The 17,893-nt window shown below is 38.8% G+C and overlaps 1 protein-coding gene across 6 annotated transcripts in view; it reads left to right on the top strand.

Moving 5' to 3' along the window:
- CTNNA2 (catenin alpha 2) overlaps nucleotides 1-17,893 on the top strand; it is a 957,367-nt gene that overhangs the window by 710,166 nt on the left and 229,308 nt on the right. For all 6 annotated transcript variants that reach the window (XM_035001191.1, XM_035001192.1, XM_035001190.1 and 3 more), the window contains one exon: nucleotides 6,529-6,681. In XM_035001191.1, coding sequence (XP_034857082.1) covers nucleotides 6,529-6,681 — 153 coding nt within the window. The remainder of the gene's footprint in view (nucleotides 1-6,528; nucleotides 6,682-17,893) is intronic.

Here is a 17,893-nt window from a genome sequence, read left to right as displayed (position 1 = left end):
TAAATGTCATCAGCCCAACCTAGACACTTGGGTGTTAACTTTTATTTCTAAAAGTCAGGATGGCAGTGGATTGCTCAGATATACACAGACAATTCTGCCTAAAGACTAGAATGCAAAAAAGACAACTTGCAGGGAAGTTTCAGCAAAGAAAGCTTTTACATTGCAGGAAAAATAGGATTGATTAGTATTAGCTACCTGTGCTGAGGAGAATTATGAAATAGTGTTTGAGCTCAGCATAAAAGAATGCTGTGATTGATTAATCATGTCTGGTGTAGGCATAGAAAGGAAATGTAGCATAGTTTCCATTCCTATCCTAGTTCGTAGTTTCAGATCTTGTTCCTTATAAACAATGCTTCATCTTTAATTATTTCCTATATCTATTTTGTCCACCTTCTGCCTATGCTTGAGTAACTGAATTATTATTCTACCAGATCTATTCTTTATTGGCCATCCTTTTGTTTTTGAGTCCAGCCTCTGAATTCCCTTCCTGTGTTTGGGGAACTCCTCATTATATGAATTTTGGTATAAGAAGTCAAATGGCCGATGTATTTGTTTTCGCAAATACTTTTCCCCAATACCTCCTTTCTTTACCCTTGCAACTAGGTGTCGTTGGCACATGACCCAGGATTTGAGTCTATATTTTACCCAGGTAAAAATCAAGTGCATTTGCCTAAGACTTTGGATCAAAAGCTAATGTCACAAAAGCACAAGGTGTTCTAACATTTCTGAATTCTGTTCCTTCTTCGAACTAGCAGAATAGGCTTTCTGCTTAAAACTGCCAGAATTAGTTTCTAATGTTTGCAACTAAGAACTTGACTGATGCAATAGGTCTTCTAAGGCGGTGCTCCTCAAACTTTATTGTGCTACTGAATCACCTACGCATCTTATTAAAATGCAGATTCTGATTGAAATGCAGGTCTGCGATGGGGTGGGAAGTTTGCATTTCTCCCAGGAATTGGCAGTTATGCAGGCCTGTGGTTCACCCTTTAAGTAGGAAGGATCTGAGGAAGGAAAGGCAGCCTTAAAGAAGACAGAGTGGGCAGGAAAGAAGAAAAGGGAAAAAAAAAAAAAAGGAAGTATGTTTCAATGTGTTCTAGTTAAGTTAGGGCAGACTAACTAATAAACTTCAAAATGTGCAAAGGCTCCAACACAATAGAATTGCATTCTTAATCATGTAATAATACTGGACCAGTTCCAGGACACTTCATGCATTCAGGGAGTTAGATTGATTGTTGGAGAGGGGGTTGTCCGTCTTCTTCAGTTATGGCTTCCCAGGTCACCTTGGGTGTCACATCTGGATTCCACCCAGATAGAAATGGAAAAGAACATGGAGGAGTGTTCATTAGAAATGCTTGTTTCTTTTTTTAGGTTTTTTATTATAAAATAGAACACAGATATAGGAATCCACACACTATGAACATATAGTTTATTAAATTACTATTATCCAAACACTCATAACTACTATGCAGGTCAAGAAATAGAATTCTGCCAACCTCCCTAAAACTCCTTTCTATGCTTCCTGTCTCCCTCCAAAGTAACCATTATGTTGACTTCCTTCTGTTTCTTTGTGGTTTAATCACCCTGATGCACATCGTCAGATGATAAAATTTAGTTTTGCCCACAGTTTGGGATAGATCTCTTTAGTCTCTTAATCTGTTGCATCCCTGCTCATCCCTTTCTTTTGCTTGTAATCCATCTGTTGAAGAACCCGGATGGCTTGTACTGTAAGTTTTCCACAGTTTGCATTTGGCTGATTAGATGCATGTGATGCAGTTCCATATGCTATTCTGTATTTTCTGCAAATAACTAGGGGGATCCAGAGCCTCTCCCCATTTCAGATTTGATCCCTTTGGCAACACTATAGTTGGATTTGTGCCATTTCATCAGAAGGTACATAGTGTCTGGTTGTCTTTTGTGTGTGTGTAATATTTTCAACCACTAATGTTCATTGCCTAGATTTTTTAATTCATTAAAGGTTGCAAAATGGTGGTATTCTATCATTCTGTTTTCATTTAAGTGGAGGAAGTTTATAAACAGTTTCTTCATAAAGAATTTCAGTTTATATAGGAAAGGCAATATATAGTCTTGATTCTTTCAAGAGAAATGAATGGGTTCCTTGTCATCGTCTAAAGGTGACCAGCTAATTTTTTATTTTCTTTTTTTAGTCACTATAAACTCATATATTTAAATATATTTGATGGGTTTCAATCCACTGGATTTTTTTGTGAAGTTCAAATTGTCTGGTCTTTGGCCAAGTGGGAGGCTCCTGAGTTATTTTTACATGATCCTTAGTAGTCTTTGATAGCTCTTTGCTATTAAAGGCATAATAAGGTATTTCAGGCCTCTTGCTGTATTTGAGCCTCAAAGTACTAACCATTTCTCCAAGAAGCCCTGGTCTGTTTTAGTGGAAGACTGTGTTTGTTTCAAAATGCTCATTGTTATTGGCCTGGCCATTGTTTTTAGGCCTTTTCATTGGACAGAACTGGGAAATAGTATGTGTTTAGTTTAAAATCTTGTCTTCATATTGATATTTCTTCTTCAGATCTAGGATTATAGGGTATTTCCTAAACCTCTTCTGTATTTTATCTTCTTTCTTATACACCAATACTCATTAACAAGGACAAAGGAGATAAGAGATAAATTCTCATGACTAATTATTTGCTTTATTCTACCTTTGAACACAGTAGTGTAGGAACAATAATATTCATACTACCATTATAATTAAAGTTACATAAAATGGTTAAAATATATTTGTATATCCTCTTCCCTTTTTCTTCTCATTTTGGCAGTGTTATATCTTCATTGCCAGAGCATGTAACTACTTCGTATGATAATCCCTCTTATTCAACCATCATATATTCTTAGTTCTATCAACAAGTATTTATCTAATGCTCACTGTCAGTTTCATATTGATACTTTTTGAGTTTTGGGGTTTTTTTTAAGATTTTATTTATTTGACAGAGAGAGACACAGCGAGAGAGGGAACACAAGCAGGGGGAGCGGGAGAGGGAGAAGCAGGCTTCCCGCAGAGCAGGGAGCCCCATGTGGGGCTCAATCCCAGGACTCTGGAATCATGACCTGAGCCAAAGGCAGGTGCTTAATGACTGAGCCACCCAGGCGCCCCTTTTTTGAGTTTTTTTGATTGTTAAAGTTCCTTCTCTAACAAATTCCCTGACAAAGTCTCATGGGAACAGTATTTTCTGAGTTCTTGCACACTGATCAAATTTTGTCTGTGCCTTATATTCTTCAAAGTCAGTTTTGCTGGCTATAAAATTCTTAGCTCACATTTTCTTTCCTTGAGTATCTTAAATTATAGTATTTCATTTTCTTATGGCATAAAGCTTTGCTATTGAAAAATCTGAAGAGCATCTAATTTTCTTTCCTTTATAAGTCATGTGTTCTATTTGCCTAAATGCACAAGAATTTCCTCTCTTGTTTATTTTTTAGAATCCAGTTATTTTGCTTGAGAATATGCATCAGTCTTCTCAGGTACATGATATGTCCTTTCAGAATGTAGTTTATATGTATATGAAAGTTTTTATGAGTTATAATGTTTAGTATTTGTTCTGTTTTCTTGTTTTGATTTTCTTCTTCAGGGACCTCTGGTACCCATATATTAATTTTTTTCATCTATCTTCAATATTTGTCACTTTTTCTCAAATTTTTAAAAATCTTTTCTTTTGGATTTTATTTATTTATTTTGAAGATTTATTTATTTGAGAGATAGAGAGCAGGGGAGGGGCAGAGGGGGAGGGAGAGAGAAACCCAAGCAGAACTCTCCATGACCCGGAGATCATGACCTGAGCCCACGATCTGAGCAGAAACCAAGAGTCTGATGCCTAAATGACAGCATCACCCAGGCGCCCCTCTTGGATTTTAAAATGTTGTCCTTCTTTTCTCTTTCCACTTCTCTTAAGGCATTTGCTATTGTGTTTATTCATTCTTTAGTCTTTTTTTTTTTTTAAGGATTTTTCTTTTATTTATAACTCTTTCTTAAGTTTCATGATCTAGGGGCACCTGGGTGGCTCAGTCGGTTAAGCATCTCACTTTGGCTCAGGTCACGATCTAGGGGTCCTGGGATCGAGCCCCAGGTTGGGGGTTCTTGCTCAGTGGGGAGTCTGCTTCTCTCTCCATCTGCCCCCTTCCCCCAACCCCCTGCTCGTGCTTGCTCTCTCTCAATCTCATATGAGTAAATAAAATCTTTTAAAAATAGTTTCATGACCTCATTCTATATTTTCTTTTTCTAATCTATGTCTTTTTTCATATCTTATATCATTTTTTAGTGTACTTTAATTTATTTGAGATAGCAGTTTACAGTTTTATTCTGTTTTATAGGTATATGTTTTTGGCATGCTTTCAGTGTGTGTAAGGATGGTATTCTCTTCCTTTTTCTCATTTTTCTTGTAATAACTTTATATGAGTTTTGACCTTGATAATTTTAAGTTGCTCATTTTTATGTGAACTCACTCTCCTTGAAAGTTTAGAAAGAGGCTTGATGCACTTAGCTATTCTAGCTTCACAGAGCTCTCACTTCTGTTATTTTTGTGTGATGTTAAGAAATATGGTGGCTTGATTGGTGAGATAGCTTGGCTCTCTGTTCATCTGGGCCTTCTTTTTCTTTTACCTCTATTGTCCCTGTCAAGTTCAATTTTGATTATACTCCCAATAGTTTCTCCTTCATGTGGGACTCTGTCCTGGAAGATAGCCATGGCAGATCAGTTTCAAGTGTTTACTGCACTGTCCCCTTCAGACCTTTTTACTGTGGGCACTGCCACTTGCTACCTTATGATTGCAGACAAGTTATTTAATGTTTCTTAGTCCCATTTTCTTCATTTGAAAACCTGGTATAAGAATAGTGCCTAGGGTGCCTGGGTGGCTCAGTTGGTTAAGCAACTGCCTTCGGCTCAGGTCATGATCCCGGAGTCCTGGGATCGAGTCCCACGTTGGGCTCCCTGCTCAGCAGGGAGTCTGCTTCTCCCTCTGACCCTACCCCCTCTTGAGCTCTTTCTCTCACTCTCTCTCTCTCTCAAATAAATAAATAAAATCTTAAAAAAAAAAAAAGAATAGTGCCTATTTGGGGCACTTGGGTGGCTCAGTCATTAAGTGTCTGCCTTTGGCTCAGGTCATGATCTCAGGGTCCTGGGATCGAGCCCCGCATTGGGCTCCCTGCTCAGTGGGAAGTCTGCTTCTCCCTTTCCACTCCCCCTGCTTGTGTTCCCTCTCTCGCTGTGTCTCTCTCTGTCAAATAAATAAATAAAATCTTAAAAAAAAAAAAAGAATAGTGCCTATTTTATGGTGTTGTTTTGGGGATTAAATGATATCATATGTAAAGATCTTACTTGAATATCTGGTACATTGTGTGTATCTGGAATATATGAGCTCACCAATAAGCCCACATTATTCCCAAGCTGTAGTTTAACACACGCCACCAAATAAGTAGCTGACTAATGTTAACTTTGCATATATTTTTTTTTATGGTGAAATATCAAGCCCCATTCAGAGGTAAACCAAACTAAGTTATATATACACACATACATACCTTATGGTAATTAACACAAAAAGGAACTGAGATTTGTTCAAAGTTTTCCTTCTGACCAATAATAAATATGTATGTATCACCCTCCCAAAAGATTTGCCTGTGTACTCCTGAGTAGGTTTACTTGTTTGGAAAACATACCCATTTTTTACCATCTTCTCTTGCATTTATTTGGGTGTTTTCTCCCTCTATACATCCTGACAATTTTGAGCAAAGCAGTCCTGAGGTGATTTTCCAGGTATGGTTTCATTTTTTTTTTTTTTCATGCAGCTGCCCTGCTTCCCATTTTAACAATGTGGAAATGATGTGTAATTATGCATTGTTAGATATTTGGGTATGTTTATTTTTACTTACCTTGAAGAATAACTCTAAGTACTTCTTTCTGGAGCACTGCAACTATATCATCATAGCACTTTGAGATTATGAGAGGTTTCATGTTTCTACCTCCATCAGATTCCAACAATGGATGTAGAAAGGGCAGTCTACTGCAAAAAAGTGAGGTTTTAGGCATGACTTCAAGGCCCATCTCATCATCTAAAGCTCTCCGTACTTGCTGGTTGATGCCTAGATTTCTCCTTTTTCTAAAGAGCCTTGAACTGAGTCCTGTGTCCTTGAGATGTATCGTGATTCAAAACTTCCTGGAGGGAGACATTTGAGTCAATGAAGGAGGAAAATAGACTTTTGATAGGAGAGCGCCTATAATGTATTAAGCTACAGGCCATATATGTAACTTTCAAACTGACATATAATAAAGTTAATTCAGAAGCATTTATCAGTTATCTCTCTTTGTTTTCCTTTGATATAATATGCACTGGGAAAATTAAAAAGAGTTGAAAATTATTTCCAGGGATAATGAGAACTGGGCATAGTTTAGAAAAATTTTTATTCTCAGGCAGTAATTTAATCCATATTGCTAAGTGAGTAACAGAGTCATAAATATACCATTCTTCTATTCCTTAATTGTGTGTGTGTTGTTTTTGTTTTTACTGCAGCTTCGGAAAGCAGTGATGGATCACATATCTGATTCTTTCTTGGAAACCAATGTCCCTTTGCTAGTTCTCATTGAGGCTGCAAAGAGTGGGAATGAGAAGGAAGTGAAGGAATATGCCCAGGTTTTCCGTGAGCATGCCAACAAGCTGGTGGAGGTAAGTCAGGAGAAGCCTGAAGAGAAGAATTTATTGCTGGGTTTAATCTCCACGTATCAGTCTTGGAATTTCAGTAGATAACCCTTCTGTGGTTTTCCTGGAGAAATAAAGTCTTGGAACCTATCTTTCTTTTACCTTCTGATGCTTCTATCCCTTGCAGAAGAGGAAGGTTATCAGTATTCTCTCCTTTCTCTATCCCACAATTCTAAACATGTTCTGGAACATGTGTGCTAATTTTCCCGAACAATAGGTAGAGGCAGAGACAGGAGAGGTAGAAGAGATGCTCCAAAGTGCTGAATGCCAGCTTTGATTTGAGGGAATAGAATAAAAATTGCCAAATGGAAGTTTAAACACTATACCCTTCTCTTCTTCCTTATCCCCCTCTCCACTCCATGTCCCTGAGCTTAGATTAGCTGGCCACATTATGAATTAGTGAAAAAAGTGTCTCACTTTTCCCAAAGAGATACTGGGATTCCTGATGAAGGATCCTGGGGCAGCAGGATCAAGTTCAGAGTCCTAAGTATATTCTGTGTTTGAGAATCCTGTGGGAGTTGTTTTATAAATGCAGAATTGTGCTATGTAATATTGAAAAAATATTTATTTAAGGCAAACAAAATAAAAGTGAAATGATAATCAAGCTGCTTATATCTAGGAGCTGAAAACCAACAGCATGGCAAAGGTTGGATTTAGTGATGTGGGACTGAATAGAAACTTAGAGATGTTAAATAGGAAGTGCATGAGTGCCAGAGGAAGAGTATAGAAGGGGAAAAGATCCTGACAAATTTAGGGAATAGTTATCAGGGCCAGGCTCTGAGCACTTAAAAACAACAACAACAACAAAACTCTGGTATATCTACACTTTAATTTAGGATAAAATGAAATTACTCAAAATGACAGGCAACTTAAATACAAGCTAAGAGTAAAATAGATTATTTCTTGTTTTCTTCAGATGGCAAAATTAAATGCTGGATAAGCTCATCAAATGTGAAATCTTCTCTATTTTTCTTGGAGTGAGCGATAGGGTTGTGTTCCGATTTAATTGAGGCCTAAGCACCGACTTAGCTTGCTTTTTGGTTACTCCAGCACTGCTGTTGCCTCTGGTGCCGTAGACACCAGGCCATCAGGAAGTCCTCCATCAAGCCCAGAGGGTGCCCCTGGTCCTCTAGGACACAAGCTGAGTCATTGTCACCCATGACAGCAGTCATCAAGTTGAGTGTCCAAAACCCTAGGCCACAATAATAGAACCCTTGAACTTACCTCCATAACCCCAGTGTCTTGAGGCAACACCAGTCTGGAGCTAAAAATAGACCTACTTAATGACATCAAGGCAGTATCTTGCTCTGTCTTCACCTACAAGGCAAGTACTCCATCACTCCTCACATTCCACCTCCATGTTCCAGTTCACTTGGCCACTGAGGAATCCAGGCTTCCCAAGATTGACCTTGGAAGCCCTGGCTACTTCCTTGTCTTAAGAAAGAGAAGTTATAAAAAGAGGAGGGGTAGAGTGGGAAGGGGAGGAGGAAGAAAAGAAGTAATACTGAATGAATGCTACAAAAAGTTTTAAAGTATTCATATGTAATAAAATGGTAGTATTAACATTGAGGTAGATCATCGCATTTATATAACTTCAATGTTTACAAGATAATTGCAGAATTTATAGAAAACATTAATTAATGGTGTGTTATAGGCATGGTGGACAGAAAAAGGGACATGTGTTTAAAGTTGTGAGATAAACATAACCTACTTCCAGTCTTGGTTGTGTTATTCTGTAATTCTGTACATAGCCTCATTTGAGATAATACTTACTTGATGCCCTGTGTAAATGTGAGCCCAAGTAGCCCTCATGTCTACTCATTCTCCCTTCTCCTGTGATAGACTCTGGACACATTTACCATATCCCCTCATCCCATCTGTAGGATTCACTGTAGGGGTATCCAGCTACTGTGAATAATCCTTGACCCTAAACTTGTGGCAGAAGCAGAAGCTCAGGTCAGCCAGAACTCCGTGTTTCAGAAAATCATTGTTTTGCTTCCCTCAGTTATTCCCTTCATTACCCCTGGGTGGTTACTGCAGCCAGCAGCATTTTGGAATGTCTTGGTGCCTAGGAGATGGAAGGACTGAGATGTGGGATTGGCCTCTGTTTGATTGGAGAGGACTGGAATCAAAACCATTTCTGTAGCTTATGTCCTTCAAACAAGTGCTAGATTGCTGATGCATACATGTAAAAAAAGCTGGAGCACTGGGCTGAGAGTCACCAGTTTTCTCATTTTGAAAGTACTTGTATAGAAGTAGGCATCTTTCTGGGCCTTAGTGTTTGTGTCTGTAATGTGAAAAATTTGGTTAATATATTGATTTTATATCCATTGACCTTGAAAATTCACCAACTAATTCCAGAAGTTTGTTTCTTTTTGGATGTTCTATATATATAATCGTGTTGTCTGCAAATTATGACTGTTGTGGTTCTTCTTTTCCAATTCTTTTACCTTGTTTTTTTCCCTTTCATTCCTACACTAGCAAGGACCGTCATTACAATATTGAGAAAATTGATATTTTTGTTACTTCTAGATCTCCATGAGAACATTTTGATGTTACCATTAATTCTATCATTGTTATAGACATCTTACAGATATTTTTATTTGCTTAATTTAGTTCTCTCTTATTACTCATTCACTAAGAGCATAGAATTGTTTCAAACAAGTTTTCTGAACATTTTGAGACACTTACATGTTTTTTGTCTCCTTTAATCTCCTTCAGAAGTGTTAGTGTCTAAATTATGCTTTCCTTCAAAAAATGAGTAGAAAATTGTTCTTTCTTTTTAGTTTTTGGAAATGAATAAGATTGCCATTACTTATTATTATTTCTTTTTAATATTTGGAGGAATTCACTGATACAGCAACTTAAGCAATAGGTGTTTATGTGAGGAAAGGTTTACAAATTGCACATTCAGTTATTTTTACTAAACATAAGACTATTTAACTTTTCTATTTCTTTTTGGGTCAGCTTTCGTAAGTTGTATTCTAGGAATTTGTTATTTTTATTTAATTTTCTAATTGTTTGACATAAAATTATCCATAATATTCTTCTTTTAAAAATAATCTGTATCTGCATTATTACTTAAAAATTTTTTACTCCTTATAGTGCTAATTGGTACCTTCTCTCTTTTTTCTCAATTACTTTTTTTTTAAGATTTTATTTATTTATTTGACAGAGAGGGAGAGAGAGAGAGCTAGAGAGGGAACACAAGCAAGGGGAGAGGGAGAGGGAAAAGTAGACTCCCCGCTGAGCAGGGAGCCCAATGTGGGACTCCATCCCAGGACCCTGGGATCATGACCTGAGCCGAAGGCAGATGCTTAACCAACTGAGCCACCCAGCCACCCCTTGATTACTTTTGCAAGAGGTTTATCAATTTAATAATATTTTCTATAACACAGCTTTAAAGTTTGCAGATTTTATTTTCTATTTTATCTATTTATGCTGTTATCTTTATATTTTTTCTGCTTTCTTCTGGTATATCTTACTGTTTTTCTAACTTTCTAAAATAAATAATCACATCATTGATTTTTAGCCTTCTTATTTTAGTAATATATGCATTTAAGGCTTAATTTTTCCCTAAGCTATGCTTTTATCTGGTTATTTTCTATTGACCTAGTTTTCAGCTCACTCATCCTGCTTCCATCTGTGTCCAATATGCTTGAAACTGATCTATTGGATTCAATTATTTTTTAAATTTCTAGTTAACTTTTTTTCATTGATTCCAGTTCTCTAGTAAATTCATTATTAGATCCTCTCTTTTAAAGAGATATGTTAATCATAGTTATTTTTAAAATCTAAGTCAAAGAACTCCAATATTTGGGTCAGTTTTGTTTTTGTTTTGTGGTTGCCCCAGAGGGGACAACTCTTCCCCAGCCACACACAAAAAATGGCTTGTATTTTGAGACTGATGACTCAGCACACTATGAATAGGGTAGGAGCAGGTTTATTAGTCACAAAAAAGGACTTTTGAGGAAGAGCAGAGCAGGCACCCAGGCTAGTCCATAGTAGCTTCATCACAAAGAAGAAAAAGTGGTTTTGTTTTTTATCATGTTAGGGAGGTGGATTGGGGTTGAGACCTCTGTGTGGGAGCTAGGGTTTGAATGGTTCAAACTTCCCTACTGGCATCGAAAAAAAGGTGGGCTTTCATAGCTGCTTGCCCAGTTGTGGGGCAAAATAGAAAGGGGGAAGGCTGGGGCTTAAAAGCTGTCAGCCATCAAACATTCAAAATGGAGTAAAAATCTTCATTATGATTCACCCCTGATATCTGACTGATGACTGGAATGTGCCATGTTTCATTTAATTGAATTTGAATTAGTTTAAGTAAGCTATTGTGGAGCTCTGTAAGGCGCCAAAATGGAGACATATTTTATTATGGCATCTGTTTTTATTACTTGATTTTTACCTTGATTATGGATTTTTTTATATGTCAGCTATTTTTTTATTAAATGGCCAAAATTTGTATGGAAAAGCATAAAGGGTCTGTGTTGGAATCTGTTTAGGCTGCTATAAGAAAATACCACAGACTGAGTGGTTTATAAACAACAGAAATTTATTTCTCACAGTTCTGGAGGCTGGGAGGCCCAAGATCAAGGCACCAGAATGGGTGAATTCTGGTGAAGGCCCTCTTCCTGGTTGATAGCCAGGGCCTTCTCACTGTTTCCTTACATAGTAGAAGGTGTAAGGGATCTCTGTGGAGTCTCTTTTGTAAGAACGTTAATCCCATTCATGAGGTCACCATCCTTATGACCTTAGAGCCTCCATGGCTCCACCTCCTGGTACCGTCATATTGGATATTAAGATTTCAACGTAGGAATTTTGGAGGACAGACACCAACAATCAGACTATAGTCTGGATAGTGTTTTTTCTTTCCAGAAAGGATTCACTATTCTCTAAAGGGCAGAGGTGTGATGAGCTGTTGAATCACTAAATTATACACTTGAACTAATATTATACTGTATGTTAACTAACTGGAATTTAAGTAAAAATTAAAAAATTAAAAACATAAAATAAAAGGCAGCAGAGAGACCATTTCAATCCAAAGACTGAAGTGACTTGAGGCTAGTCTGTAGTCTTTGTCTTTCTTTTACCCTAGTCCTATGGAATAGTCTTCCAGGAGTACAACCAGAGGACTGGATGTGTTACTAAGTATATCACCTTATTTATGAAGCAGTTTCTCCAGTTTTTATTTTCCCACCATCATAATATGGTTGAAAATTTTATTTTTCTTTTTGGATTCTTTTAATTTGCTTTTTTTCCCCCTCCCAAAGAGGGGCAGAGAGTGGGAGAGGGGCAGAGAGGGAGAGAATCTTAAGTAGGCTCCACATCCAGCTCAGAGCCTACACAGGGCTGGATCTCACAACCCTGAGATCATGACCTGAGCCAAAATCAAGAGTCAGATGCTTAACCAACTGAGCTGCCCAAGTGCCCCTAATTTGCTTCTTGACTGGTTGGTATATGTAACTTAATAGAAAAGATCTTAATAGAAAAAAACCTGTGATCAAGTGCCAGTCTTTGAACCCCCCTTCTTCATGAGACCTTTGCTTCCTTGGCTGTCCCAGACTCCAGTTTTTGCCTCTCCAGTCCTATGAGATTGTTGGAAACTCTAAATAATTCTCTTCTCAGCAGCTACCTTCTATCTGGTGTCTCAGTTTCTCTTTCAACACTAAGAATTAGCAAATTCCTGGGGAAAAAAAGTGAAATGCACAAAGTTAGGCTCCCCTGAATGAGCATTCCTTTTGAGCTAGTCTAGATTTTGATCCCCTTGGCAGCTGTTCCATACTTTCAAAGAAATGATTTTTATTCTGCATTTCTAGTTGTACTCAGCAGGAGAGTGGGTCTCTTATTGGCTACTCCTTTGGGGCTAGAAGTAGAAATCCCCAAGAGAGCTGGTTAGATAAGTTTGTGGGGACTTTTTGTTTGTTTCATTAATATTTTTAGTCTGAGATCTCTTTTGCAATGGAAATATTGAGCTTCCATACCTTAAAGAAACATATTAATCAATAAGAACAGTTCTTACTGAATTGAAATAACGATCTTGGTTCCTCGTCCGCTTCCTGCAGTTCCTTCACTTAGTGCCTTCTTCTGTTGAACACCACCTCACAATTCTCCCAGGGCACATTGGATCCCTGTTTGAGAACTTCTGATGGAGCTCTGAGTTGCCATTAATGAAAATTATCTAAGAGTTATATATCAGATCATTTTGAATGGAGAATGAATGAATACATAAAATAATCTATGAATCAATGGTGATAATTTTAGCTCTTCAACACTTTTTTTTAAGCTTTTATTTATTTATTTGAGAGAGAGAATGAGATAGAGAGAGCACATGAGAGGGGGGAGGGTCAGAGGGAGAAGCAGACTCCCTGCTGAGCAGGGAGCCCGATGCAGGACTCGATCCCGGGACTCCAGGACCATGACCTGAGCTGAAGGCAGTTGCTCAACCAACTGAGCCACCCAGGTGCCCTCTTCAACATTTTTTTTGGTTATTGAGTTTCATGATCGTATATTCAATTTTCCATCAATTTTTATGTTTTTTTTTCTCATATTTGTGGGCCAATTTCTCCCAGTTTGGTATTTGCTGTCCACAGAGATTGATGTGATGAAGTGAATGGAGGGTGTCACAACCTATAACACAGTGTTGTAGTCCTTAGAAAATAGCAAAATATGAATCAGAAAAAAATTAATTTGGCTTTTCATGATTGCCTTAACAAGTAAAATTGTATGGTTTTAATGTAGCTATTTTCCCTCATCTCCAGAGGCCAGCTAAATCATCCCCTCTGAGGTTTAGCTAAGGGCTTCAAGGCAGAGCTGACTCAGGGTGTGTGGAGCTGATCAGAGGATACCTGTTGTACCTCCTTTCCAAGGCTTTTGGAGAAAGGGAATGCAAAGTATGGCAGCCTAGTACCAAAGTAATGTGGTCTGAGTAGGGGTGGCAAAGGAAGGCAAAATAAGCATTGTTGCAAAGGAAATAAAAACTAACCTGGAAAATGAGATGCAGAATCAATACAGCTGTTTTCAGACCCTCCAAACTGGTTTTATCCTTTCCATTGCTTTCTTAGTCAGTGCTCCTCTTTTCTTCCTCCTCCTACATCTCGACCATAAGCACCAAAAGATACGTATGCAAGCTACACATGCTATTGTCTGATGGACTGCAGTGTCCTCCTGGCAGCCCTCTCTCATCTGCCTGGCCTTCCTTCCATCCCTTCTGCACACAGCAGCAGCCAGGGTGAACTTCTAAAAATGTAAATCAATCGTTCAGTGTCCCTGCCTGAGACCATTCAGAGGCTTCCTATTGTTCTCAGGCAAAAGACCAACTTATTCAAGAACTGTGCAAGGCTTGCATGATTTGACCCCTTCTTAAGTCTCCAGGCTAGTCTTCCTATCCTCCCCCACTTCCCACAACGTATCAGCCTGACACAAGCCATCTTCCACTTGTCAGGTGTGCCGTGCTCCCTCGCCCCACCCCACCAGGCCTGCCCTTGTGTTGTCTCTTTCCTGACAGACCCCCCCCATCCCACCTCTTCCTCTCATTTCTAATCATTGTTCAACTTTAAGCTCAAACATCATGTCCCTAAATGAGATCAGTTCCCTGTGTTTTTCGCTCTTGTGGAAACTTACTTTTGATTTGCACACATCCAGCTCTATGACTCTATGATATTTCTCCAGCTGGATTAGTGATTCGTTTAGGAAGAGGCCATATCAAATGGTTTCCTAACTACACTGCAGCATGTGGCTGAGCGGGTAGCATATAGCAGGTATTCAATAAACAGATGTTGCCTGAAGAATGAATAAAATAATAAATGCAGCCAGGGATACTGCCAACTTTTTGGCTCCCGAGGTAATATATTTTAATAGCACGGCTGCAGGTCCCTACACAGGTGCCTCTGGGCTTACTAAAGAGGCATTGTGCTTATTTAATTCCCTAATTAACTACAAAGGAGGAATTTCAGATCTAAGGACTAATGTGGAGACCTCCCATTTCTACCGAGGAGAAAGGCCTTGCTGTTTGCAGGCCTGGGAGAAGTTGAACAGACTCTGTCATGATGCTCCTGAGGTCGGGCCCCCCACTCTGCTGTCATTTCTCTCCTGCCCCCTGCCTCACAAGCATGCAGTTGTCCTGATCCTTGGTTACCGAGGATGCGGGACAGGGAGCTGGTTCTGGCACAGTAAAGCACACGATTGAGGCCATAACAGTGATGAGTTAGACAAGGGAATCTCCAGTCTCCGCTTCGTCCTCTTAGTTACATCTGATGGCATCATGCCACGCAGGGCGAGATTTGTTTCTGTAGCAAGTGGAAGGTTTGAAAATAGGGACAAACCCTAATATCAATGTGATCGTCAGTAAAGCACAGACTGCCTCTGTTTCAGCCTTGAGTAAATTGTTTTCCTCAATCAACCTTTCCACTTCATCCAGAAAAATTCATTCAGCAACAAATGTACTGAGTGGCCACCGTGTGCTGACAGTTGCTGGCAATATAACCATGAACAAGCCAGCTAAACTTTCTGCTCTCACGGGGCATACGTTCTTCTGGCGAAGACAGAACAAATGAGATAAATGTACAATAAGGAAGGTGGAACTAAGTGCTGAAGATCAAAATAAAACAGAGCAGTGGGATAGAGAATGATGAAGGAGGGCATGTGTGGGCAGAAGAGGCTTGTCTTCTAAGATGACTACTAAGCAGGGACCTGAAGGAAGTGAAAGAACATTCCAGAATGTGGGAATAGAAAGAACCAAGACCCCCAAGGCGGCAGTGTGCTTGGCATGTTTGATCAAGAACAAAGAGACCAGTGTGCTTGCAGCTCAGAGGGAGAGGAGATATTTCAGAGATGAGATTGAGGGCTGGGTGTAAAGACTGTATTTTGCTCAGATATTTTAATCTGTTGAAGGCTTTGAACAAAGACATGACATGATCTGACTTCCATTTTGAGAATTACTCTGCTGCTGTCTGGGAAGTATACAGCAGTGACAGAAGTAGAAGGGAGAATAGATAAAAGGATCTAATCACCCAGCGAGGGATTGGTGCTCTGACTAGAGGAGAGACAGTGGAGGTGTGGGCAGAAGTGCTTGGATTTGGGTTATATTTCCAAGGTCGAGCCAATGTATTCGATGTTAGGCTGTGAGACAGACAGGAGTCTGGGATGACCTTTGGACATGCTGCAGCAGTGAAATCACCTGGAACTCTTAAAAAACATAGCCTACACTCTCAGACTGGTTCTTTTTTTTTTTTTTTGATTTTATTTATTTATTTGAGACAGAGAATGAGAGAGAGAGAGCAAATGAGAGGGGGGAGGGTCAGAGGGAGAAGCAGGCTCCCCGCCGAGCAGGGAGCCCGATGCGGGACTCGATCCCAGGACTCCAGGATCATGACCTGAGCTGAAGGCAGTTGCTTAACCAACTGAGCCACCCAGGCGCCCTCTCAGACTGGTTCTTGATTGGCTCTGCCTGCAGCTTCTTGACGGGTGTGATCCTGAAAACCCTACACAAATATCTTGGGTTTTAATAAATACAGTAGAGCTTTGCAAATTATAGGGTCTTGATTCAAACTGTGAACCAAAAAGAAAATCAAGAAAAGCTGCATCAGAAACTACATTGATGGAACTGGGTCTCCATGCTTTTTTAAAAGTACAAACTGAATATTATCTTTTTCTCAATGCTGCCCTCCCCAATCCAATTAGTACATTTGAACTGAATTAGTGGAATTTCTCAAATAATCGAGCCATAACAAATCTGCAAATCATAATATTTTATAAAGAGCTATTTTGTTCAGCTTAAGCACCTGTTAAACTTAACAGTATTTTTTTCTGTCTTTGAAGATGTTCATAGTCCAATTCCATCACTCTTCGAATTCCCTGATTCCTAAACTCTGCCATATTATATAATTTTTCCTATAGCACACAATAAAGCATTACCAAAAAGTTCAAGCATTCATCTTAAACTCCTAGTAATTATTTAAATATAGGGCTAAGTTTCTTTGTAAGCTCTCATTACCTTATTTAATGCTTTTGACAACCTAATGAAGTAGCTGTTATTTTTCCACTCCATTTTACAGATGAGAAAACTGAGGTTTCAAGAAGCTTCATAACTTACCCAATGTCATACAGATAGAGGCAGAATTCATGCACCAGTCCAGGTATCCCAGACTCCAGAGACCATGCAGTTAACCACTGCAACACTGCCCCCAGGCTCTTGTCCAAAGTGTACATACAGATTAGAGTCCAATCCTTCATGTAAGTAGTTAATACAGTGCCTGGCCCCAAAGTAATTGCTTGGAAATGTTAGCTTCTTCTGTACAGGTTCCATATCTCTCTAGTCACATTTCAGAGAGGAGCCATACTTGACTGCACACAGCCCTGGGGATAACACATATTACTGTAAGTGAATGCCTATACACCCTAGTGTGGTAGATCATCCAAGCTGCTTTTTGGTACTGGTATTTGGCATAAGTTAATCTTACTTACTAGCTTCATGAATCTTCATCTCCACAGCCTACATCATTTATGCCTGCTCAAATTACTAAACGCCATGGACTTTCAAGGTTGCTTGCAAATCATAGATTCTAAAGACTTTAAATATTTCATGTCAAAGGTCTACTGCATTGCTTGAGTTAACTACCGCACATAATGTAAACACTTCCAGGTTACATTTCAGTCTTTACGACATAGTCAATATGCAAAGTGCAAGGCCATTTTTTGAAGTCAATTCTTTTTCAGATGTAAGATGGACTGTTAATTTCCACAAAAACTTGGTTTCCTGGCATCTGGATAAAACCTTGTCCCACCATGACCTACCCCCAAAATTCATCCAAAAGGTGAGTTAAGTACACTTAGAAGAAACATCCAGAAAAGAGAGACCAGTTAACTATGTTGCCCATACCTAAGGAGACGAGGAAAGATAATCAACACTTAGCTTCTCTATGCCAGATATTGTTGTAATTTCCACATATTATCTCTCTTAGTCCTCTTAACAAGTAGATGCTTTAATCATCAATATCATAGTTTCACAGATTAGAAAACTGAGGCCCAAGGAGACTAAAAGCAGCCTGACCAAAGTCACCCAAATCACCAGCTGATGAGTAAGTGACAAAGACAGAATTCCCTCCTCCCACCCCTCTCTCTCTCCTTTTCTGTACATGTATATATATATATATATATATATATATATATATATATATATATATAT

This window comes from Mirounga leonina, unplaced genomic scaffold (genome assembly GCF_011800145.1).
Source record: "Mirounga leonina isolate KUSES-001 unplaced genomic scaffold, KU_Mleo_1.0 Mir_125, whole genome shotgun sequence".
Lineage (NCBI taxonomy): Eukaryota > Metazoa > Chordata > Mammalia > Carnivora > Phocidae > Mirounga > Mirounga leonina.
This window is presented reverse-complemented; position numbering and strand designations above follow the sequence as displayed.